At 36.7% G+C, this 25,889-nt stretch overlaps 2 protein-coding genes and 1 long non-coding RNA gene across 15 annotated transcripts; 2 read left to right on the top strand and 1 right to left on the bottom strand.

Annotated features, from left to right (window-relative positions):
* The first annotated feature begins 257 nt into the window (after positions 1-257).
* LOC18427156 (MutS2) lies at positions 258-7,761 on the top strand. 4 transcript variants are annotated; one of them, XR_016049242.1, is made up of 7 exons: positions 258-824; positions 1,653-1,758; positions 3,029-3,081; positions 4,716-4,847; positions 5,168-5,240; positions 5,458-5,590; positions 7,677-7,761. XR_016049242.1 is itself a non-coding variant. In XM_006836211.4 (7 exons), exons 1-6 carry the CDS (start codon positions 288-290, stop codon positions 5,564-5,566), a joined length of 984 nt encoding a protein of 327 aa, XP_006836274.2. In that variant the 5' UTR covers positions 258-287; the 3' UTR covers positions 5,567-5,590; positions 5,717-5,901. The 4 variants fall into 4 exon arrangements, 2 of the variants coding, with proteins under 2 accessions (XP_006836274.2, XP_020518548.1); XR_002279759.2 differs by lacking the exon at positions 7,677-7,761 and adding an exon at positions 5,717-5,901; XM_006836211.4 differs by lacking the exon at positions 7,677-7,761 and adding an exon at positions 5,717-5,901 and having other exon boundaries at positions 5,484-5,590.
* LOC148783488 (uncharacterized) lies at positions 5,821-20,986 on the top strand. 2 transcript variants are annotated; one of them, XR_016049290.1, is made up of 4 exons: positions 5,821-7,763; positions 8,267-8,372; positions 14,436-14,487; positions 20,747-20,986. It is a non-coding gene; the product is annotated as an uncharacterized LOC148783488 (long non-coding RNA). The 2 variants fall into 2 exon arrangements; XR_016049292.1 differs by lacking the exon at positions 20,747-20,986 and adding an exon at positions 14,751-15,566.
* LOC18427155 (Putative methyltransferase family protein) lies at positions 16,857-22,157 on the bottom strand. Of its 9 annotated transcripts, none has more exons than XR_016049283.1 (8): positions 21,802-22,157; positions 21,553-21,620; positions 19,984-20,103; positions 19,470-19,548; positions 18,666-18,720; positions 18,113-18,222; positions 17,925-18,028; positions 16,857-17,057 (listed from the first exon to the last, which is right to left on the bottom strand). XR_016049283.1 is itself a non-coding variant. In XM_088858131.1 (8 exons), the coding sequence occupies exons 1-8, from the start codon at positions 21,876-21,878 to the stop codon at positions 16,937-16,939; spliced, it is 729 nt and encodes a 242-aa protein (XP_088714257.1). In that variant the 5' UTR covers positions 21,879-22,156; the 3' UTR covers positions 16,857-16,936. The 9 variants fall into 9 exon arrangements, 4 of the variants coding, with proteins under 4 accessions (XP_088714257.1, XP_088714259.1, XP_088714263.1 ...); XR_016049278.1 differs by having other exon boundaries at positions 19,446-19,548; positions 21,802-22,156; XR_016049282.1 differs by having other exon boundaries at positions 17,925-18,071; positions 18,151-18,222; positions 19,446-19,548; positions 21,802-22,156.
* Between the last annotated feature and the right edge of the window lie 3,732 nt (positions 22,158-25,889).

Raw genomic sequence — 25,889 nt, 5'->3', positions numbered from 1 at the left:
TCATCACCATCCAGTTAATGGATGAAGAATGATGGAGAGAGAGTGACTCACCAAAATAAACCACTAGTACATCGACTTTCTCCATCTCATCGTCCATCCCTTGATTAGACGGTCATAACACTCATGATCACAAACATTTCTTCTGTCACAAGACATCATAGTATAATTCCCTCATCTCATCGTCCATCCCTTGATTAGACGGTCATAACACTCACGATCACAAGACATCATAGTATAATTCCCCTCCCTTTAATATCTCCAAAACCTGCACGTTTCCTCTGATTTTAATGGCGACCCTCAGGTTCCCGCCAAATTATTTCAACCCCACTCTACCCATGTACCGTATCAGGCCCCATTTCACCAAATTAACCCATTTTTCCTCCTCTAAATTTAGACCTATTTCTGGCTTTTCCAAATCTTGTTCTACTATTGCTCCTTTCTCTGAATTAACCCATTTTTCCTCCTCGAAATTCAAAAGCATCTGTGGGTTCAGCAAATTTTGTTACATCACTCCCTCATCTTTTGCAATTGCACACGTTTCCTCCTCCAAATTAAGAGGCTTTTGTGGGTTCGCGAAATCAGGAGCGGAAGCGCCGGTTCAAGAGTTGGGCGAGGCCGATAGTTGCAGAGCTCGAAGGACAGTGAAAAAAACTAGGGTTTCTGAGGCTGAGCTCAGAGAGAATTGGCTTTCTTCTCTTACATGTCCATTGGAACCAGTATCTGAGATACCAGATGATGGGTATGAATGGGTTATGGGCATTGATCCCGATTTATCGGGGGCCATTGCGTTACTCAAAACTGATGGTTCAGGATGCTCTGCTCAGGTATGTATGTATTGTTCAAAAAAATGTATGTATTTATGTACTTATGTAATTTCCAGTATTATCCATGTGCATTTATGCTTTGATGTTTGCATGCCCATGATATGCACATTTTAGTTTATGTAAATGTAGACAATTTTTTTGTGATATTGATATGTCAATAGAGGAGTGGTTAGTAGGCAATATATGTGTGTCTGTTAGTATTGATATCATGGTCATTGCCCTGCTCTGTAATTTACTAAGTTAAATTTGATGTGAGGTTTTGTTTTGGGCCCAGAAGTTCTGATTTTGGTCTCATCAAAATTCATGTCATTATTATGGTTGTGCTCATCAATCTCACAAAGAATAGCCTTACCAGCTAAGATTTCAAGCTTGTTGATCCAGCAATTTGATGTAATTTTTTTAAAAAAAAACTCTCAGAAGCATATTCGTCCATTGTTCTCGCATTCAGTCCTCGTGAAATGCTAGGAATTGTTGGAGCTTTTCTCCAAGTTCTCCCACAGGACCCCTTGCCATGGGGAATAGTGATATGTTATTGACACAAATTTAAGATTTGGAGGTTTAGAAGCTATTTTCGAAAGTGTGTGGCATATATATGTCTCAAATTAAATAATCAAAGTGAGACACACCTAATTGTTGTTTCTTTTCTTATGAGAGATGGCATTAATCGTTAAATGTACTGAACTTATTCTTAGTGTTTAATGGCTTCTCATTTTTGGTTATAGATGTTTGATTCTTTCATATGTCCTATTGGTCATTGTTGAAATTTTCTTATCTTTACCATGAAGTTTTGGCTGTTACATATTTAGTCTCTCTTTCACTGTTTTGTAGGTATTTGATACTCCTTATTTGGAAGTTTTAGTTGGCAAAGGGGCACGAAAGCGCCTAGATGTAAGGTCCACTATCCTGTTGCTTCGCAGTTTTGGGGCACCACTCGGTATGATTCATGTTAAGCCCTCGAACAATTTCCCTGTACATTTGCTCTTAGTTAAGAACTGCATAATTTCTTTTTTTATATCAATTAAAATATTAGCTTGCATGGTTAAAATATATTAACTGTGGTTTTTCTTTCCCTGATTTTTGTGGAAGTTTTCTAGCTTATGTTTACAATCCACCAATATGAGTTGCGGTTCTATGCATTCCTACATAGAAATTAGAACACCAAGCTTTATAACTCACTTCAACTAACTGACCATCAACGTGATTAACGGCAGCCTTCATCAAAAAAATGTGATTAATGGCAGTGTATTTCATATGGTATAACTGATCATTTGCTGAATCCAAATTTAAATTTGTAAAATTTCTGCAAACAGATCACTTTTCCTGCATCATTTAATAATAATTCCTCTTCAGATTCATATAGAAAAAAAAAATCCTGTTCAGATTCCTGAAAACATTCTTAAGTATTATCTTTGCCCGTATAAATCAAACCACAACTTGGTTCTTATTGGGCCTGGAAAGGCTCCATATAATGCACATTTTAGAGTTGTCCATGTATTCACATACAAAAGTGCCTTTATCACTGTTTCTTGTGTGTATGTGCTGGGTGCATGCATTCATATATTTACACATACACATACATAATGTACATTTGCATGCACATCTGAATACATGCACACACATTTATGTGCTTTCTTTTGTGTTAATCTTTGTTTGATAAAATGGTGAAACATCTTATGCAACAAGCCTTCTTTTTGTCTGTGCATGCATATTATTGTTGTTTCTTCTGAGACAACACTGATTTGCTGTCAGCCAATAGTATCCTGTTCTATGCTCTATTTATTTGTTTTGATCTTTAATCTTTTGTCTTTGGATAACTTATGTTCTCAAAACTATGGTTTTCATAATTGATGGTGCATTTTAGGCACCGGGCCCTTTGTTTGCATGTTCGTGTCTTCTGGTCACGTGCCCTTTCTCAACTAGGCCAACATTGATGGTCACTGTTAGCCGCATCAGTAGCTGATACTTTGATGCTATACCATGCACACATTTTATTGTTGAAATAATCAGCACTCATAGCAAAGATTGGTCATGAGGATATGACCATCTGACCCAGGCATATGATGCTATAAGACATGGATTCGATTCTTTTTATTTTTCAGTCATTATGATTCTGAAATTTTAGATATACTATTGTATTAATGGCTTAATAGTAAATCATTGAATAAAACTGCCTTGATTTTATGACCAAATAAAGTTCATTTCAGGAACTACTGCATATGTTGAACAATCAATACCTTTTCCAAAAGATGGAAAACAGGTTAGTCATGATGGTGTTATAAGTGTTCTGTTTTAGGGATTAAAATTGCTTAGTATTTTAACTTCATTATGCTTCCGTTAATTGAAAATCTGTCATTCTTTTGTTATACAAAACTTTTCTTTTGGTAGGCTTTTCTTTTGTCTTTCTATAGGCAAGATGCATATCTGTAAATTCCAAGTTCTGAGATTGTTGAAATTGTGTGTGTTTATGCATCTGTAATATTACTATTAAGTTCTACCATTCCAAATACACTTAATATATTTCATTACTGTACACAAATCTCGTCTTTCTTGTTTTTTTTTAAACTGCTAACTTGTATCGAGTATGGGAAAAAATTCTCATCTTTCTTTGTTCACACCATGAGGTTTAATACCTTTTTTGTATTTCTATTGCTCTTTTTCCCTGAAAATCACAAAGAGTTACTCAAAGGGACAAAAACCAGCATGGATGAGAAAACTATTTATTCTCCTCCCGCGTTCTTGTTTGAAAAATGTGATGACCGTTATAAACACCTGAAAGCCAACTAAGGGCCATTAATGATCATGCCAGAGCACAATTGAGGCAGTTGTCAATGTTTTTATTTAGCAATCACTGCTTCACCTACTTATAATACGTGCTCATATGAATTAATAATTGGCCAAGATGATGACCTCTTGACAGTATTCATCATGATCCACATGTATCATATTGCCATGTTATGATTTTGACAAATTGATTGCTTGGAAGCAGTTTATTAAAGAGAGACGAACAATATTAAATTCTGATCGCCATACTTGTCACAGTCATTAAGTTAAAAACTATGTTCATCTGTTTTTGTTAAATTGATTTTCTTTTTGACATTTGTTTAAGAAAGTCTACCATAAACAGGTGGGGCATCCACTATCTATTCTAAAGATAGACGGTGGAGATGAACTGTGCTTCCAGGTCGATACTATCATCAGAACTGCTATTCATCTCCACCATCTGCCACTGATGACACCCACCACCTCAACCATCCCCTCCGTCCCCGTGTAGGATATACCGCATAGATGTGTGTGATATACATTCCCATATAGTTTGTTGGGATTTCTATTGTAGGATGGGAGGCTAATAAAGTGGCGGTTAATCTAGTGGATCTGGTTAAGTTTGGAGGATGGTTGGTTGTTGAGAATTTGTGCCATTTGAGAGAATTGCCACCGAATACTTCACCTCTTTCCATTTCTCAGTACTTTTTTCTGTAATTTGCATGACTTCTTCTGTTAACATTTACTCAAAAAAAAAAACTTCCAATGAGCTTTTATTGATTTAAAAAAAAGAAAAAGGTTAACAGTTAATCCAGTTTGAATTGCTCACTATGCTTAACTTGCAAATGGTACTTAATTGATTCATTAACTTGTAATGATGTGATTTGGAGCTCTTTATCATAATAAGCCATTTCCAAAAAATAGAAGACAAAATAAATAAATCAAGTACCGATTGTATTGTGAGCCTTTTTATAATTTGTGTATCAATCCTTGTAACATGGGTCCATTGGATGTTCATTATTTTTCCTCTTAAACATTTTAAATGTACCTGTTGTTAATGTAAATTTTTTGTATTTAAACTGAAAGGGCAGAGTTCATGTTAGAAATGGTGTTTTCTTGATTGCAACGCAGGGTTGGTGGAGTGGAGGGTTTGGTTACGGATTATGGATTGGTATTTTAGTTACCTCTGGATTTTCTGTTGTCCCAATTCCTTCCCTTCTTTGGAAGAATCACTTCGAACTCACTGGAGGCACCTCAACAAAGGTAACTCTGCATGGTCAGAATACCTATGGAATCATTTGGGATTATTATTATTTATTATTATTTTTGGTGCAAGGCTTTGAACAAATAATGGCATTTTCCACTTACCTAGTTTCCAAATAAATATAAGACAAGGCTAAAAACTTAGTGGATAACATTCAGTAAGTTTTTTTTATTTTCATAAGGTGTTTGTATGTTTTAGAAACTTTTTAGTAATATTGGTTTTACTTGAGATCAGTATGTTCAAGAAGCATTTTTCTTCAAGGAGATGGTAGAATAAATGATATGCAAGCTTAATATCAGTCTTTTTCTCTGTTTGACAGGATGATAGCCGGAACAGGGCGTGCGAGTTGTTTCCTTCTCTATCCTCCTCGTTAAAGAGGAAGAAGGATCATGGTATGTGTTAGTCACTAATCTCTCTCTATCTCACTAGACAATGATTCCATCTGAGTCTTTAAGCGTCATGGCCATGTGCCAAGGGCTTCCTGCCCACTTTTTATGAATTAATGAAATACAGAACATCTTTGAAATTCATCCTTGTATTTGGACAAAGAAATTAAAAGATTGGGAGCAACAAAATGCTAATTGGTATAAGAAATAACTGATTGTGCAGTGAATTTGACTGTGTTTAATACACAGGGCGAGCGGAGGCTCTCCTTATTGCATCATATGGCAAAGGAATGAAAAGAGAAGGGATCCAGAGCTGCATCAGTGGTTCTTAGCATTCTTCTTCACCTACCTTCATGGTGATGGAAATTTTTCCCTTGGTTGTTGCCCCTTTTTTTTGTGCAACAACCCCAATTGTCATAATTCGCTGTAATTGGTTCCTGTACTTACTCTCTCTCTCTCTCTCTCTCTCTCTCTCTGTGCAGGTTTATGTAACATTATTATGAGAAACAATGTATCTTCTGTGATCCAAGGCCCAAAATCAACTCTCTCAGAGCAATGCTGAGATTTCCATCTTTAAGGGTCATATGAAATGCATATGCATGACCAATGCTGCATGTATCAAACTGATAACAGGGCTTTAACTGAAAACAAAACCCTCATTTGATTACTTTAGGACCGAAACAATTTACCGATAAGGGTAGTTGAGATATTTAATAGGTTTTCACTTCTTCTTTTTTGTTTTTTGTAAATGTGTTCCCATTAGTGAGATGAGATGGATCAATGGAGGAGATTAAGGAAAAGAGAATGTTAGAGAGTCTAATCCAAAACTGTAAGATTGAAAAAATAATAATACTGGAAAATATCATTTAAAATGATCGAACCATCTCGAAAATGACTAAAGATGATCAGCTCAATCAATCTGCCGACAAGGTGGTTACTTTAATAAAATCATTTCACTTAAGTATTTTTGTTAAAAATATACTTAAAAATGCCCCTATTTGGGTTTGAAATCTTGAAAATGCATGGGTGCTTTCGAGTTTTGGCCCATGAAACAATTGCAGCTAAATTACTTAATTAGCTCCTCTAAATCACTACAAAAATCATCTTCATCAAGGTTGAATCACCATGAAATTTCTTTCTCCGGGTTTTGATTTTTGAGTTTTCGTTGAAGGCAAATAAGTTAGTTGTTTAGGGGTGGTAATGGACCTAGACCTCTGGGTATGGGTCCAAAATTGGATCCAATGGGTTGGGCTTGGGTCCCAATCTTGGATCGGAACACTATTCAGGTGGGTCCAATAATATGTTTTTCGGGTCTCAATGTATACAATATATTTAAATATAATTAAAAATCCATAAAGTTTGGGTCGGAACCTGACCGATCCAACCCATTGCCACCCCTATAGTTGTTCATATCTGTGGCCACTTTTTCAGATGTGCAAATCGAAGGCAAGATATATTGTATCACTGGCTAGGATGTATTGGAACATGCTCACCATAACTCAATAGCATATTGAAAAATCAATCCAAGTTCGTTGATTACCTTAAAGACAACAATTGCATGGTCCAAATTGGGCACAACCTTGTTTGTTGTAATTAATTTTTGTAGGTTGTTTGTTTAATATGGAAGCTTTTTCTTAATTGCATTATTATTGGTGCATTGAGTCACCATTATTCATCTATTATTGATTTTCATGCATCTATTTTGCTGTTACAAGAAGAATTCCATATTCTTTGGGCTTTAAGCTCAGTCCTGTTGCTTTAAGCAATTAGCAGCATTACCATTCTTCATTTGCTGTGAAAAGTTATTTCCTAATGACATTATCATCAGTCCCATTGTTAAGAGCCAACAATGCACAAGAGCAAAAGAACAATCAATGCACTTCCCCTTCCCCATTGAACTACCCAAAAATAGGAATGGACGCAAAGCATAGGTGGTCAAGATCGTGGCTGCCACAACATGACAACTTGACCTCCATTACTACCACCGGAAGGGGATCCCGTCCTCACTGATTTACTAGAAATCCAGTCAATTTGGGTTATTCACTTATATCGGCTCTGCTCCCACGATCTCTCTCTCTAGAACATAAATCATTTTTCTTTGTTGGTTACTGGAATTGGGGTTTCTCCTCCTCGCATGAGTGTTGATTTTCTGGAGATATCGATTTCTGAAGTGTTGACTCTCATTAAAAGAAACTAATATTTCCTTTCTTAACTATGAAATGGTTTCCATCTCTTTATAGTGGCTGTTATCTCTCAAGGGTACCATTGAATGAATGAGAAAACTTGTTCATCTCAGATGGGATGCGGAGCTAGTAATTTAAGCTTACCTTGTTTCTTAAGAGTAGTTAAAATCCATTAACTTTTCATTAAGTGTTTATTTACCATGAGTAACCCTCATGGTTCCTATTCATTCTCATTGTGAAATGCTTTTTTACACCACAGGCTGGAGCTTTGGTATGAAAGACACATTGAGTTTCTCAATGCAGGCCTTAAGCAACTTGGACCCGGTTATAGTGTGTTAGATGCCAAGTATCTTTCTCTCTGCCCACTGATTGAATATTCAACTTCCATTATTTGTCAAAGACTATATTAATAGGAATAGTATACAAAGAGATCATTTACTTTTAATACAAGGAGGTCGCTATTAATTTTGTCCGTTAGATCTCAATTGGGTGTGTCAATAACTAGACTCAAAGTTTAAAAGAAAAATTCTCAAACTTTATGGCACACTCGAAGCCATCCAATTTGGCATCTAATGGCTAGTAGCAAATAGCAATTGTAACCTCCTTGTAACAAAGATAAATGGTCTCATAGTATACAATCCCATAGTAATATTAGTTAATAAAAGCTTTTTTTTGTGAGAACAGGAAATTGCATTTTTTGTGAGAATAGTTAACTTGTAGTTTCTTGTGTTTTCTTTTAGTTATTAAAAGTTATCTATATTAATTTTCTTATTCCAACAAGTTAGTTCTCTAAATTCATACACAACATTATTAAAATTCTGTGAATCTTTTCTCTTTTGTGGGTTTTAGTCGCCCTTGGCTTTGCTATTGGATTATTCAGTCGATTGCTTTATTGGGAGATTCTGTTGATGACAAACTGGAGGATCGCGCAATTGACTTTCTTTCCCGTTGTCAGGTTCGTGATATGGTGTAGACTATAATGTGGATCTCTTATGTGAGCTGTTGTCATGCAATGACTTTTTTGGTTTTGAGATTGCTTGCCTTTACCTTTGTTACCCTATTAATGTCATGACCTTTAATTGCTTTTGCATTGAGAAAAGGTTATCTCAATCTTGCATTTTTGTTAGCCTTTATGGCCAGTGGCCATACCTGTTCTGGTTTGTTATTTAGCCATGTAATGTGGTGCTCCCTTGTTTGTCTTTATGGCACAATTTAATTAAATTTTAAGGGGATATGCAAAAAGTATTGTGAATGTAGTTGTAATGTACACTTGGGGGCAAGAGCTGGGCAAAAAGAAGAAAGTTGTATATAATATTAAGTGAAGGTTTTAATTACTAAAGTGGAATTTATGCAAAAGTGAAACACTAAAAGTACTTTCAAAGGGATGATCAGACTGGAGGTTGGTTCTTTTGTTAGATTGCTGATGGAATGTGACCTGATGGTACAAGAGCCATGGGTGAGAAGATTTCCTGCACCCTTTGGTTATAGAGATGATGTTCTAATCAATTAAAAAGCCAAGAAAAGAAGATGAAGTTTTAAGTTCCATTCATTGGATTGTAGAATTTATCATTGTGGTGGCTTTGTGAATGTAGCTTATGTATTCTGCTGCCCCATTGAGTGCTTGTTTCTTGTATCCACAGGAAAACCAATTTAATAACTTTCATAATAGCTGACTTTAAGACACTCGTCAATGGATCCTTTGCTGGGAAGTAAGGTGGAGGTTCCTTTGGAAGGATGTAACTGGCATACAAATGCAAATGATCTATGATTTGGGTGTGCGTTTCTTTTTTTCGATGCTGTTAACTATTGTATTGAAAAAGAAGAAGATTACAAGGGTCCAGAGAGAGCGCTCACATTTCGGGCCTCTCGGCAAAAAATAAGCTAACCTTGGTCAAGTAAGCCTATACAATAAATGAGAGGGGCTTATAACATTGCCTGTTTCAAAGATGTACAAAAAAGGAATAAGAGAAAGGTCTGTCAAGAGTAAAAATCCCGAGGGGCAGGACCACAAAAATCACAAATGTACAAAAAGATAAGGCCATGGTCATGAAAGCGTGCGTCTCGAGTTCTTCTAAGGATCTGCGACCTGTGCGAGAGCTCCATCCTTAGCCATCTGGTCCGCTAGGCCGTTTGATTCCCTCCAAAGATGCGTCCATGGGAAGGCTATATCCTTGCAAAGTTGTGAAATCTCATCGTAAATAGATGCAAGATACCAAGGTCGTGTGGCGTAGCCGGCAGCCCAGGTAATAATATTCCGGGTGTCTCCTTCCACTAAAAGAGGTTGTCCCCACCAGGGGTCTAACATTTTGAGTCCCATGAGAAGAGCCAAAGACTCGGCAAGCTAGGAGTCGGCATGGCCAATGTGCTTGGAAAAAGAGGCCAGGATGTTCCCATCGTAGTCTTTGAAAACCTCGTCGATACCTGCCGGTCCGGGGTTCCCAAGGGAGCACCCATTGAAGTTGAACTTTATCAGACTAGCCGGTGGAGAAGACCAGCAGCTAGCTCGTGCAGCCTGACGACATTGGAAGAGGAGGACTTGGTCCCAACTTAGTTGGAAAGACAAAGTTGAAATACCTTTGAAGGCCTTGTGATTAGAGACCCAAAAGATAACCAAGGTCTTAATCTTGTGAAAAAGGGTTGAGACTTTGCACTTGACTGCTCGAAAGATCCTTGAGTTCCTTTCTGTCCAGATTACCCAAATCGTGGCCTCTATGGAAGCCTTTCATAAGAGCCAGCCCGCCTTGGGCCAGGCCGCCAAGGAGGGTCCCCGCAAGTTTGAAGAGGGCTGGAATGGAGGCTGGCGTAACCCAGGACAATCCGAAAAGTCGTAGGTATCTGCTCCACAAGTTTAGTGCTATATTGCAATGGATAAAGAGATGACGATTGTTCTCTTCTTCGTAGAGGCACATGACATAGCGGTTTGGGATAGGGACTGCGTTGGAGCTGGTCCACGGTGAGAGCTTTTTCAGAACCCACAAGCCAATTGAAAGCTTGAACGTTCTGTGGGGCCATCGAGGACCATTCCTTGAAAACCATAGAATTCGGACAAAGGAACACGAGGAGAGGGAGTCCAAATGAGACTATCTAGCCCAGAGAGGGCAAGGAATGTGGCGTGTAAGAGGGGGATGAGAGTGAGATAAATTTCAGGAATTCAGCTTTCGAGAGAGGGTGTCTAAAGGACAAATTCCAAGCCTTGGAGCTGCCTGCATTCGAGATCTCTTCTACAATCGAGGGGGAGGTATTGGTGGCTAGAGAGAACAGGGAAGGGAACCTTTCCCTGAGAGCGGTGTGGCCCAACCAGAGATCAGATCAGAAGCTGATTCTAAGGCCTTCCCTTGGCTGGAAGCAAATGTTTTGCTTAAAGATAGAGAGGGCAGACAAGAAAGATTTCCAGGCCCCAGAAGTCCTACTCTGTGGACTACCCTCTGGAAACCAGGCATCGAGGGGAATTTTGTATTTGCATCTGACCACTTGAGTCCAGAGCAGGTTATTGTTGTTCGCAAGACACCACCACCATTTTCTTAGCAATGTCATGTTCTATTTTCTGAGAATCTCGATCCCTAGTCCACCCAAGTGCTTTGATTAGCAGACTTTATCCAAGCAATGAAGTGAATTTCTTTTATTAAGAATCTGCTGATCAAAGAAAATTCCTCATAAGCTGTTCTAGGTGATTGGCAACTGTTGCAGGCATTTGGAAGAGTGACATGAGATATACAGGTGTATGGGACAGGGTTGCCTTTATGAGAGTTTTTATTCCTGCAAAAGACAAGAACTTGCCTTTCCAACCTGTGGTCTACTCTGTCTATAATGTGAGACCATTATCTCTTCTTAGATTTTCCAATGCCCAAGGGCATCCCAAGATAGCTAGTAGGAATGTCTTCCACTTTACACTTCCAATCTGGGATGAGAGCTCTAGTCGCCAAAGGTGTGAGACGCACCCCTATCATAGTGGATTTCTTTATATTTACTTTGAAACCAGTGGCGTACTTGAAACATCTGAGGAAGAGGCGTAGGCACTCATATTCCTCTGGGATGGCATCGGTGAACACCAGAGTATCATCGGCGTACTGAAGGTGGGAGACCGTGGGACCTCTGGTACTGCTTTTGAACCCAGAAAGGAGGCCCAGTGGTACATACAAAAAATAGATTGACTGAATACCTCCGCTGCAATAGCGAACAAGAATGGAGGAAGAGGGTCCCCTTGTCGGAGACCCCTAGAAGAGGGAAGGAAACCCTTGGGAGCCTCATTAATTGACATTGAGAAATATGGATGAGAGTAGCAACCCCGCATTTTCTCCATCAATCCCTAAACCCCATTTTGGCCATTGTTTCGTCCAAGATCGGCCAATCAACATAGTCATAGGCTTTTTCCCAATCTATCTTGAAAATGTGGCCCGGACCCTATCCAAAATCTAGAATGTAAATGAGGTATTTCTTTAAAATCAACGTCAATTTTTGCTAAGTGTCTAGAGTGTAAGCACTAGTGTGCCACCAGGATCCCATCCAAAATTTGCATATCTTTGATGAAGGCGCTCTAAGAGAGAGAGAGAGAGAGAGAGAGAGAGAGAGAGAGAGATCACAAAAGGTAGGACCTCTTTCAATCTCGAGGCCAACACGATAGTATCTTATAGGTTGTGTTGACCAAGCTGATAGGCCTAAAATCCTTCAGTTCCTCTGCCCCTTTGACTTTAGGAACTAGGGCGATGAAGGTTGCATTCATCTCTTTGTGCAGGATACCTTGGTGGTAGAATTCCTCAAAGAAACTGAGGAAGTCAGGCGTGAAAGTATCCCAAAACAACTTGAAGGGGGCTACTGGAAAGCCTCCCGGGCCTAGCACTTTGTCTTTACCCAGATCCGCAATGGCCTTTAGAATTCAGCTTCGGAAAACATACGTTCCAACCGCAGAAGCTAAAGCAGAGGCACCATCAAGAATTGTGAGTCCCCCATTCTAGGTATGGAGTCCGACAGAGCAGAGTGGAGGTCTAGGTAGAAAGAAAGGATGGCTTCTTCAATGTCTTGAGATCGATCGAGGATGGAGTTGCCCACCTTGAGAGTGAATATGGTGTCGTCCGGACGTCGGCAATTGGCAATTCGGTGAAAAAGCCGGTGTTGTGGTCTCTGTGGCGGAGCCATTTGACCCTGGATCTCTGGGACCGATAAATCGCTTCTTTCTTGAGAGGGGACCGGGATCCTTCAAGGCTATCTAACTCTCGGATGGTGGCCAAGTGAGAGTTTTTAAGATGAGAGAAATCTCCTGGGATGGTTATGCTCCAGGTTTTGAGGCATTGAATTTTAGTTCGAAGGATATACCTCACCCTACCTGAGACTAAGGATGAAAACGACTCCCACCATTGGGGAATAAAAGATGATACATATGGTTCTTCCAACCAAGAAAGTTCGAACTGGAAGGGTCTGGGGTCTCTCAAAGCGGGTTGGGTGTTTAGAAGGATGGGATAGTGGTCAGAAGTAGATTTAGGAAGAGCCACGACACTAGAGCAGGGGAAGTCTTAGTCCCAAGACAGGGAGAGAAGAAACCTGTCGAGTTTGGACAGAGTGGTTTGAGAGGAGTGGTTTGACTAGGTAAATAGGTTGCCCTGAAGAGGGATGTCCAGGAGTTCATTGCAGGAGATGAAGACGGAAAAGTCCGACATTCCTTGTGAAATATTGGAGTTTGAGTTTCTCTCAAACGATCACCTGGTGATATTGAAGTTCTCCCCTAATCACCAAGAGCGGTGAGGGAGGGAGGCAATGAAATCGAGCTCATCCCAGGTGTTGGTGTGAGTGATGTTGAGTTAGGGTCATAGACAACTGTGAATTTCCAAAGAAGACCATCCGAGGTCCTAGAAAGGATAGCAGTAACAGAGAAGTCCCCTATGTGGGAGGACATTAGGGAATGCTCTGAGGGGTTCCGGATAACCCAATAACCCTTGGAGGCACCTGAGGTAGCCTGCGAAAGCCATTGGCAAGGTCTCCATCCCTAGACCTGGCGAATGAGTTGAAGAGAGGGATCAGGTTGTTTTGTTTATGTTAAGTCTAAGATGGTGGGAGTGGACTGTGCTTGGCGCACATGTCCCACGCTGCATTACGTTTGAGGTCTTGTCCCAAATCCCAAACATTCCATGAGATGATCTTCATAAAGGACAAGGGGGTTGGGGATTGGCGCCAGCCTAGGGGACCACCTAAGGTGGGGGTCGAGGAGGGAGGGCTGATCTACGACCACTGAGAGGGGTTCAATGAGGGCCCCGTTTGTCATAATTAATGCTGGAGTAGAGGTTTAGGATCTCCCTATAACCTTTGATCCTCACCTTGAGTCTGCTCTGAGCGTATGCCTTGAAGAAGTTGGTTTTGATATCTTCTCGGCCCTTGAAACTCTCCACGTGTTGATGAATATAAGCCCAAACTTCTTCAAATCAACGCCCAAGCCAAATCCCAATCGACAACCCAACCAAAATCCAAAGCAATCCGATGATTTCAAACGAAAAAATTTCACCCATTTTTTCAACTATTGTTTATGATAAAACAAGCATCACCATGGCCTTTTTTTGGGTTTGGGCGGTTTTGTACCCCAAAACCCTTCCACTCTCCCCCATTTCGGGGAGGGGAGGATTACCTTACTGTCCATGCTCGTGGGCATTATTTTTGCCCATGAGCCTGGGCGTTGTATACAGGCACTATACGCCGGGAGACACCGCATATGCAGGTTTATCCCTAAAAAGTGCATATGCGGCCTGAGCCAATGCGCCTCAAGCCGCATAGCACATGATGCTTTCGCATAAAGCGCTATGCAGGCGTATTTTAAAACACTGGTTTCATATTTGCTTCACTAATGCTACTTATCTTCTTCATGTCTGTCTTTGTGAGAAGTTTGGAATTTCCAAAAAATAACAGTATTTAGCTGATAACATAAATTGGTATTCTACAATAATGCTCCAAGTATAATGTTCGGGGAATTGTACTTTTAAGCATTCGTATCTGTTAGGTACATTTACTTTCAATGTGTTGATATTTCTTCCATCAGAATGCATGATGCAGGTGAAATGGATGTCCGAGCTTGCTACACTGCAATTTCTGTAAGTACTGACCTTGAAATGCGCAATAAAATTGTTTTTTAATGTTGCAAGTCTTTTGTAGACTGACATTGTCCTAGCATCTGAGAATCCCTTGAGATATTTCCAATAGCTTCATAGGTCATTAGTTAAAAATTGAACTGCTTTAATTCTTTCAATATCAGTTAAAGACAATCCTGAATAAGTTATTCTGGATTAAGTATTGTAACTGAGAATCACCTGAAGGCTATAATTTTTTTCCTCATTCACCGACTTCTACATTTTAGGTAAATTGTGGAATTGGGAGTCCAGTGCTATTAGTATTTTGCCTTCAGCATAGTAGCGCATCACAATTGAGACAAACTTGATAATCTGACCTTGCCTTCCATTGGCATGTGCTAAGGGAGTGATCAGCATTTTTAATCTTAGTATGGTATCACATGGTAGAACCTTTTCCTTTTGTTTAGTAATTTGTGGAATAAGGTGGGGAATTTTATCTTTTATTGGCAGGGAAGGGATTTGTAATTCGGTAATGAAAGCTAGTCGAGGTCTAGTTGGTAATATGACATATCAGGGGAATATAAAGCCAATGGTTTGGGGCTGATAATCAAGGCATATAGAAGATGGTAATGGTGACATATCACCTGGATCGCCTAACCTAGGTGGTGCTTCAGCTCCAAAATCTCTCTACAGTACTCCATGAGATTGATCTTTAAGGGATCTCAATTTTTAAATTTCGAGATCTTGATCCCCGCTATTCGAGTTCAAGATCCCAAAAGGTTGGAAGCAATCCCAACCTGTTAAAGATTACACAGTTAATTTTTACAAAAATTAAACAGTGGGGTCTTAAAATAGTTCTATTTCTCAAGATTACATTGTTTAATTCTAGTTCTCAGTGGGAAATTGTAAAATTACACATTGTACTCTTAATTTCTTGCACGATCCCAAAAGGTTGAGAATAATATCCCCACAAAGTTGGGACCAAGAAACCCATCAAGATCCCCAAAAGATCAAGAGCAAGACCATAGAATATGCATCATATGATATTCCCTACCACAGGGATCTTTCAGCTTTCAATCAAATTATTGCATATTTGAAGTCAATGAAGTGCCGATTCCAGCTTTAAAGACTCAAAAACCTATATTTTTAATATAAGGTCCATAAGTGAAATAATCTGTTCAAAGTAACTATTCTTTTGATAAATTGATTAGTTTGACCACCTCAGTATTTTTTGTAATTGAGGTGATTTGACTGTTCCCAAGGAAAAGTGTTTGGTGAGTCAGCTGACTCACACTATTCTTGTGTGGCCTCCCTACAAAATATATTTCAAGACATATTTTCAATCTAAAATTTTAGAGTATCAATAATCTCAACCATGGCACTAATCTAACTTTTGGAAACTTTTCCTTTTTCAAAAATATAAATATTTTTTTGTAATTCCTTCCTTCACCATCTATTTTAACTTTCAAAATGTAACATTTTTTACTGGGTGTACTTCAAACAATTTTTTAATGGGTGTACTTTAAAAATCCAAATACGGTGCACCTCCAAATTTTATAATAACATGTAATTTTGGTGTAAAAAATTATTAAGATCATCTCAAAGTCTATTTTCATATCTAATTATAAAATTTTAAATTTAAAAAATAGTTAAAATCAAATAGACTTATAAACATATGAAAATCTTGAAAATAGACAGTCTGGATAATGTTTTGCAAGATATAGACGCAAAACCTTTTTTTTTTTCAAATTCATATATCTCGACATCTTCAACATTAAAATAACCTTTTCCAATGGATTTTGGAGGTGCATATGTGATTCTTGCAACCTTATATAAACTTTTCCCTTTTTTAATATCCATCTAAGAGATGGATGTTAGATAGACAAGACCTCACGGTAATATGTCAGTCGGCTGACTCACCAAAACCGAGTCCTTTCCTCAAAAGGGCAAAACAATTGAAACTACCCAAAGCTCTATTGAACTTAGGATTCAGGCTTGGAGAATCCATATTTTAGAATAGTGTGAGAGAGAGAGATTTTTTTAATTATACAAATATAAATTACCACTTAAGGTCATTTGAAAACAAATGCAAAACAAGCTGATGTTTTCTTTGAAACACAAAGCTAACAAGAAGTCACCCTCCACGATCTTAACAACCACCACCTGAGGTTCTTACTTTAGGACTAAAGCACATTTCACCTCTAAGGGAATGCTTATTTTTGAAGATTTCCTCCTAGGCTCTATGTAATCCTGCAACTTTGTTTGAACCCAAAGTAAACTCAACATTGAAACAATTAAAAACCTAAAAAAGGGGAGTGAAAATGACTGAAATCTCTCTCTCATGCCTCTCTCTCTCTCTCTCCCTCTCTCTCTCTCATGCCTGTACATACTAGTGGAAATTAAATATAACTTCTTAAAGTTCTATGTTGGGTTCTTAACAAAAAGTTCAAATTGGAGAAAACATATCCAACGTTCAATGGATGGACATCTCAAAGATAACACCTTCATGGTTTCCCACTGTGGATCGGGTGCCATCAACTTCCAGAACTTGAAGACCATGTCGAGAAGCTTCGCTGATGATTAATGCATCCATACTGGCCAAGAAAACAAGGAACAGTAAATTCAATATACGAGTGAGAGAGAGGGGGGGAGAGAGAGAGAGCGAGAGCGAGAGAGTTAATTGTATGTCTGTATGGCATTTGTGTGTGTTTGAGAGAGATCAACTCCATTCATATCCTAAAGGTGCTTTGAGTTAAAAGCAGTTCCTAACAAACTAGTAAACAAAAATGAGGTGAAACCGATACAGAGCAAATTATTTCACCTTAAGCACAAATCCTTAGGTGGTCGGCGCCCAGGCACCCAGAACCTTAGGTGCCCTATAGTGTAAATTCTTAAAAAATATACATACATGTATTGTCCAAACACATATATGCTAATTGTTTCAATTTTGTAATTTATTGAATTTAAAAATATTGTAACATACTTTTTTTTGTATACAAATATATTAAATTTAACTTTAGGGGTTGAAAATAACCCCCATAACCTATTTAAACCTTTTTGGGTCAAAATTACACCCTTTGCCATCTTTCAAAATCGAAAAAAAGGCCTATCCTTGGGTGCCAATGTGCGATTAAAGTTGTCTTGAGCGCCTAGGCCCCAGGAGGACCGTTTTTTGAAACCTTGCACAAGAAGTTGGAACATTACAACACAAAACTCTCAATGTGTATACTATTACAGTATGAGCATGTTCATCAACTCTCTCTCTCACAAATTTAACGTATGACTTCATCATCTCTCTCTCTCTATAAGTTGAGTTCTCTCCCTCGCTCACTCTCTCCAGTTCGATGGTCAATCATTTCTAAGAAAAAGGAAGCAATTTATATTGTTTTACATGATAAACACATAATATAACTAACAGAAGTTCAATATATAGACTCGAAGATGTAAACCATGAAACATACGTCTTAGCTCGAGATACGTAAGCCAGTATGAACTTGCAGTGACTGCCACCCTTGAAGCGTAGAAGCCTTTCCACTGTGTCAAAGAGTAGAGGAATGCTAGCCTGCTGAAAACTTGCGAACTATCAAGGACTTACTGCTAACAAATCCCTGGTCAAGAATAAATTAAGCTTGAGAAAGAGAAATGAAACCAGGATATAAATATCAGCTCCAAGGATCAGGTCAAAACCCGCTGGATATCTTTCCAAAATGTGGCTCAGTTGATCTGTGTTGCCCCATTCTAACTTCTCAGCCACCAGATCTGCAAACAACAAATTTCTCACTGATCACCTAACCCATCACTTAGATGCACACTTTAAATTAGTTAATCAAGCAAGCAATTTTGCTCAGCTATTTTAATATCACAATATTGATAGCATATGATGTTGAACTTTTTTCTTTTTTGCTTTTCTTTCCTTCTTAAAAAAATAATATAATTGGTTCTCTTCACAAACATTTCTCTAAGTCGATAAACTTGTCCTTGCTCATGTACTTTCATTTCTTATAAATCCCACCTCTTTCCATCTCAGAGTTGAGATCTTAGACATGCTAATGATTGATGCGAAGTTCATGAAAGCATAATTACTAAAATCATTAAGTTATTATATCATATAAGGCACAAAATTTACCAACTGATAATGGACCTAAAGGAAAAAGAACAAGTTATAAGTAAAAGATATAAAGAAAATACCAAAATTTTCTCACCTGCACAAATAGTAGTCTTTGAAGGAGAATTGAGCTCTATATTCTTCTTCAAGACCTGAAATGAACCAAACTTAATGTTTTACAAGGCAAAAATGGCCAGTTCAAAACAACACAACAGTATGGCCTTATCTTATTCCCTTGTGAATTGACCACAAAAAATTTCAAAGAAACTAATCTGAATGGACGCATACAAGAAAACCGACATAAAAGGATATTATCTTTCTGCTTAGTATTAACCTATTAAGTCTATGTTTATACAAGTTCCTTATCTATCTTCCTTACATAACTAGTTCTTTAAATTCTTATGTATATTTTTATCTTATGGATATGCAGATGCATTCTTAATATAGTATGTAATGTACATTTAGTAATCTGTTTGATTCAGGAGTTATGGCCACTTGACCAAGTCTGATGTTCATACATGAACTATGAAATTATGACCAGTTATATGAAAAGAAATCAAAATTTTCAGGAAGTATGACACTGTCCAATGGCTATGGTAGTCCAAGGCTACAGCAACTGTCTGTCCTGATTGATGGATGGATGGATGGAGATTAACTGGAGAGGGGTGCAGACGAATATTCATATGTTAATCTCCAATCATTGATCCATAGTAGGTTAATGATGAAAGGAGCAAAGAAAAAGTGACTTCTATGATATTAAAGCATTGATGGTCAAAGAGAACTTTTCTGTTTTTCTATTTTTGAAGTGCAGATATGACTTAATAGTTTTAGATTGGGCTAAGAATGTTATGCTAATGATCCAAAATTACAATAAAACCTGGAGATCACATGCAGTATAGACCTTTCCTTCAGTACTTCCTCCTTATGATCGGTTAACAAAATCTCACGACAATGTTTGCCACAAAGCATCCCCGTAACTCCTGAAATCAAATAAGGTCATCATGCATACTCATTTTCAAGCTGTACGGCCTCATTGATTAAGATTATGCTAGAGTGTGTGCATGTGTGAGCACGAGCATGCACATGTATGTGGTTGTGTGAGCCATTCACATAGGCATCTATAATATTCACGATTCTCTGTAATTTTTTTTCTTCACTATCATCTCTCACATGCATGTGACCAATAAAGCACGTGCACACCAAACTGCATAAAAATTACCAACATGATATCATATTAAAGCAATGATAGAACAATCCTTGAAATATAAATTGCAATATCTTAAAGATCTTTTTCTTTTCTAGAATTTACCCAACATGACTCCCACGCTCTTCTAAAAGAACTACAAAATCAAACCAACTTTGACACCTCTATGAGCCAAGCAAGAAAGTGGAAGCAAGTACGGTTATTTATTTACCAACACCAGAGCCTAATTCAATAATAGATTGCCCTTGAAGTGCATGCACATTCACTGAAAGATAATTGTTCATCAAATGAGCGCCTGGCCACACCAATTGCCCCGTAAGATCATAGTCGGCTGAAGCACAAATCGATGTGTAAGTTGACATCCATAAAGCATAGTAAATCTCCCTAAAGATGTGAATAAAAAAACTAAAATCATAAGGCAAAGTACCCCTAATACTAAAACATAAAGGGAGAGTGCACTATATCCCAATGGAATATGGTATACTTATCATCCACGGGGGTCCTCAAGGTCCATTGAAATGATGGTGTTATAGTGGCACCCACCAGAACAGGATATAACTCCAACAGGTTGCCACCAGCTCTCTCCATCACCATCCATCATTTCATTGAAGTGACAACCACAATAAATTATGGTATTCCATGAATGGATTATAGTAGACATTAAAATTATCCTTTTTACTTTATTTTTAAAAAAGAAGAGCAATAATCAATGAGCATAGCTCATATGCATGCTGAAAAATAAAAACAAAATAAACACTTATAGACATGCTAACAAGTGTAGAAATATTCCTAAATATGCTCATATGCTATGTAGAAATGAAAATATGTAAAATTTGTAGACAATCAGAATTTGATCTATTTATACACCAATCTTAAGATTGCATATCATTTTTCATTCAACAAGAAGAAGTTAATTCCAGATCATTTTTATTCAACAACAAGAAGTTAAAACCTATCTTTCATTCGTGCTTCAGGACAATTGGAAGGATCAGTCCATTTCGACCTGCCCAAGCCACTCAATCTTGGCAGCCAATCCCAGAACCATGCAGATGGGAAGCGCCCAATTTATTTTATTTTTGGACTCTACCAAGTCTGTCAGACCGGACTAGGGCTCAGGACCCTAATGTGTCCCTCCCCAGACGGATTACGGGTTACAATGCTCCTCATTAGTTTCTCTGTCATGTTTAAGTTAGGTGCTCCCTTAGAGATAAAAACACTTTCCATGTATTTTAGGAAGCCTATCCATTAATAAAATTATAAGAAAGCCAAGTGATGTTCTCGAGATAAATATAAGGGCCTAGAATTCCACAATGCTTTCTTAATAGAGTAATAAAGTCAAGAAAATAAAACCACGCAACTTGCATAAACAAGTTAAAATGAGTGAAAATCACCAGCATAATTCGATATGTCCTGGGGGAAAAAAAAAAGTCTCAAACTTTTCCCTTTTTCTTTTAATTACTTTGACAGTCTCGATTTTTATTTTTATTTTGTTTTTTTAATGCAAGAAAAGATTCATTCAAGACCCATTTGAACTATTGTACAATTTATCCCCTATTCGACTGTAACCAAATATTTATCTTGCAAGTGATTAACTGGTATATAAGGAAAAAGACCATGGTAAGAAGAGTACAGATTGAGAATAAAAAGAAAGTGAAATCAACCAACACAGTGAATTAACATAACCAGGAACAAGAAACAAACAATTTCTAAAAAAACCCAAATGCAATAATAAGCATTAAATAAAAAATAACCAGGTAAAAAGGATTTTTCAGATCCATACTCGAGGCAGATTGCAGGCAAAACAGCTCAACAATTTCAGACCCAAAAGTGAAAGTGGTAAGCTGGTAGCTGCATACAAATAATAAACATATACATGAAAGAGAAACAGGTAGAAAAGATTGTGAAAGTAAACAGAAATAATAAGAATTCAGTGTTAACGTTTGCAAATGTTACAAATCTAGAGAAGTTCTCTGTGATTTTGAGTGGTGATTAAAAATGATAAACATGAAACATAGAAATGGGAGTGTACTTGTCATTGATGAAGAAAGATTCATCCAAGCAAACCATGTCCTCTTCTTCTGCGCATGCTCTATCACTTCCCTCCATTGCCTCTCCTTAATGGAGGGAGAAAGAATTAGGGATTTAATAATAAGGGCAAGAAATGACTGAAATCCCCAAAGTTCCCACAATTGCCACTTGTGCCCTTTGTGTAATTTGAGCTTGGTAGAAGACCATTTCTAAAAATGGGGACGGGTTGGATGGGCCAAGGGCTGGGGATGGGTCGGGTCAGTCGAACCGGATGGTCCTGACCTGTTGGTTCGAGTCGGGCCCTGTTATAAAAACGAGTAAAAGGAAAATGGTTAGATAAGGCTGCATCCTTAGTTAGGCCTTACCTCAAAGGAAAAAGTTTATATAGAGCCGAGGCTTTGAACAATCAAATTAGAACTCACCTCAAAAAATTCACTAGAAGAGGTTGTCTTGATGCCCAAATATCCTCAAATTGATCATCTCGACATCAAGATACATGGACATGTGAAAAAAAATGGATTTCTAGTTTTAGAAATAGTGCATATTGTAACACATTTTATGACCGTCAATTTTCAAGATTTTTAAGTTTTCATAGACCTACTTGATCTACACTATTTCTAAAGCTCTAAATTTTATAATTAAGATGGAAATATATTTTAAGGTTGTCACAAAGATATCCAACATTGAAACCACATTTCCCGATACTATTTGAAAGTATGCTTTATTTTTGACTGTTTAGAGCCTCGACAAAAAATTTACAATTTTGGCCTTGAAAAATATTCAAATCAATCCTTTCCACCTTTGCCATTATGGTTGTGGACAAATTTAGGATTTAAAGTCCAAAAAATGAGTGATGGAAGTTTCAAATTAATCGTATGTACCATTTGTTGAGCTTCAAAATTCATAATCGATGTTGGAATGTGATTTTAGAGCCATCATGTAGAATTTTTGTGCCCAAAGTACCTTTCGAATACACACTCGAGGTAAGGCGTTACTTTATTTTCATAAAGTCTAGGCCTTATACAAACCACATCTATAAATAAATATGAAAAGAGTTTACATAAGTTGTCAACCTTATACTCTAGAATCAAGGTACACCTCAAAAGTTTATTCATTAAAAAACCCTTGAATTAATCAGTTTGACCTCGTCATATATGTATATGAAAGGAAAAGTGAATTTCAAGCCTAAAAAATAATACATTTTGAAAACCAATATTTATTGTCGATTTCCAAGTGTTCATAGATCTACATCATTTTTTGAGCTTTCAATTTTATTAGAAGGGTGGAAAATAGATTTTTAGGCCATCATAAGGGTTTCAACCAATGTTTAAAAAAACGCCGCCCGGTTCGACTTGGGAATCGGTACTTACCGTACCGGTTCCGGCACAAAATCGAGAACCGCCCGGTTCTAGAGCAGAACCGTCGGTTCCCACCCGGTTCTAGAGCAGAATCGTCGGTTCCCACCCGGTTCTAGCGGTTCCCACCCGGTTCTAGCCTTCACACGTGTGTACGTGTCACACGTGCCATACACACACTCCCACACGTGCACCGGTTCAGGCCTCACATGAGTGACACGTGGCCATCGCACGAGAGTGACACGTGGCAACTCATCTCACGTTTGCCTCCATCACGTTTCTGCACGCGCAATAAGAAATCTAATACACATGGCTTTATAGAGAACCAAACAACACTCGTCCTTCAATGTGGGATAATTCCCACAAAAAGTCATTAAAGCAATATGATAGAATATATATTATTATGGAAGCGAGAAGAATTACATGCGGTGATATGGCTATGTTGGTTGGCAACACCGAATTTTGGGTGTATGTTTTGAGTTTGAACCCCATAGTGAACACCAAAAAATATTTTGAGTTCGAACCCCTTAGCGCACAACAAATTTTTTTTTTTTTTTTTAGTTCGAACCCCTTATCGCACAACCAAAAAATACAAAAAAAATTTGGTTGTCAAAAAAATAAAAAAAAGGTAGAAAATACTATTGTAAAAAAATAGAAAAAATATAAAATAAAAGGCTTTTCAAGATAAAGATAAAAAAGATAATACAATATTTTTTTATTTTTCTTTTAAAAAAAATACAATTTGTTGTAAAAAAAATAAACAAAGGCAAAAAATACTGTTGTAAAAAAATATAAAATAAAAGGCTTTTTAAGATGAAGATAAAAAGATAATACAACATTTTTTTATTTTTCTTGTAAAAAAAATACAAGATAATATAACAAGTATTTCTTGCAAATAAAATAAAACAAAAGGCATAAAAAAATAAAATGTACTTTGACAACATCATTTTTTTATTTTTCTTGTAAAAAAAAAAAAAAAAAGTAATACAACAAGTAAAAAAAAATGTAGTACAACATCTTTTTTGTTTGTCAAAAAAAAAAAACAAAGATAATCAACAAGTATCATGTTTTTCTTGGAAAATAAAATAAAAGATAACACAATAATTATTTCTTGTCAAAAAAATAAAAGGTATTTTCTTCATACAACCTAGGAATAAATGGTCGAATTATATTTTTTATTTTTATAACAAGATGGTCTTTAACATAAATTTAGTAATATTAATTTAAAGATAAGATTCATACAATGAGGCCATTTGAAATCTCTCTCTTTCTACTAACAATCTCTTCCACTAATTTATTCTAGAAACCTAAAAAATTAAAGAAAACTGGTACGCATTCTAATAATTTCTATATTGATAACCAAATATTTTATTTTATTTATTAATTTTTGTATTATAAATCTTGTAGTGTACTATTTTTCTTACAATTGTCAATAATACATTTTAAATTAGATAATATTATAAAATATTTTGGATTTGTTATTATTTATATAATAAAATAATTATAAAATATTGTTGGTATATAATATTATAGTTAGTTAGGTTGTAATAATTTAAGTTTTTTAGCGGATTAGGTTTTTCCATCAATTCGAGATTTTAGTGGCCAAATTTTCATCGATTTAGTCAACTCTTTATTGTAGTCCATATATGATTATGTAATTAATCCATGATAATTCTATGATTTCTTTTGTGTGATGTAAATTTAATGGTCAACATAAGTTCATGCAGGGAAATAGCATCTCAATATTCACAAATTGATGAAAAAAATGAAAGTTAACAATGTAGTACCCTAATTTCTTATTGGATTCCTAAAAAACAACTAATTTTTCGGATTTTTTTGAAGCTTTAATCCGACTGATTCAGCCGATTCTCGATCCGGATCGCCTATTCGTCGATCCGGAACCGATCGGGCACCTAAAAAATCGATCCGGATCGACGAATCGGCGATCCGGATCAGGAATCGGCTGAATCGGTCGGATTAAAGCTTCAAAAAAATCCGAAAAAAAATATTAAAATTTATTATAAATATTATTTTTTAGGAATCCAATAAGAAATGAGGGTACTACATTGTTAACTTTCATTTTTTTCATCAATTTGTGAATATTGAGATGCTCTTTCCCTATATAACCTTAAGTATTAAATTTGCATCACATAAAAGAAAAATCATAGAATTATCATGGATAAAATATATAATTATACATGAAATACAATAAAGAGTCGACTAAATCAATGAAAGAATGGCCATTAAAATCTCGTTTTGGCGAAAAACCCTAATCCGCTAAAAAAACCCAAATTATTACAGCCTAACTAACTATAATCCAAAATTATTACAACCTAACTAATTATAATATTATATACTGAAATTATAATTATTAGTTTATATTTTATAATTATTTTATTCGATAAATAATAATAAAATAAAAATATTGTATAATATTATCTAATTTAAAATGTATTATTGACAACTGTAAGAAAAATAGTACATTACATGTTTTATAATGTAAAAATTAATAAATAAAATAAAAGATTTGGTTATCAATGTAAAAATTAATAAAATACGTACAAATTTTGGAAGTAACACTTTAATTTATTATATGTCCAAAGGGGAACAACAAATTAGCTCAAGAAAGCATAAATTATTATATGGCCTAAGAGGGGATTCGAACTTGAGAAGTCAAATCAAATAACATTAGTAATAACCATCATGCCTCCTTAACATTATGTTTTCATTTAAT

The sequence above is a fragment of the Amborella trichopoda genome, chromosome 1, assembly GCF_054954075.1.
Source record: "Amborella trichopoda isolate Santa Cruz 75 chromosome 1, AtrichopodaSantaCruz75HAP2 v2.0, whole genome shotgun sequence".
NCBI classification, from domain to species: Eukaryota; Viridiplantae; Streptophyta; class Magnoliopsida; order Amborellales; family Amborellaceae; genus Amborella; species Amborella trichopoda.
This window is presented reverse-complemented; position numbering and strand designations above follow the sequence as displayed.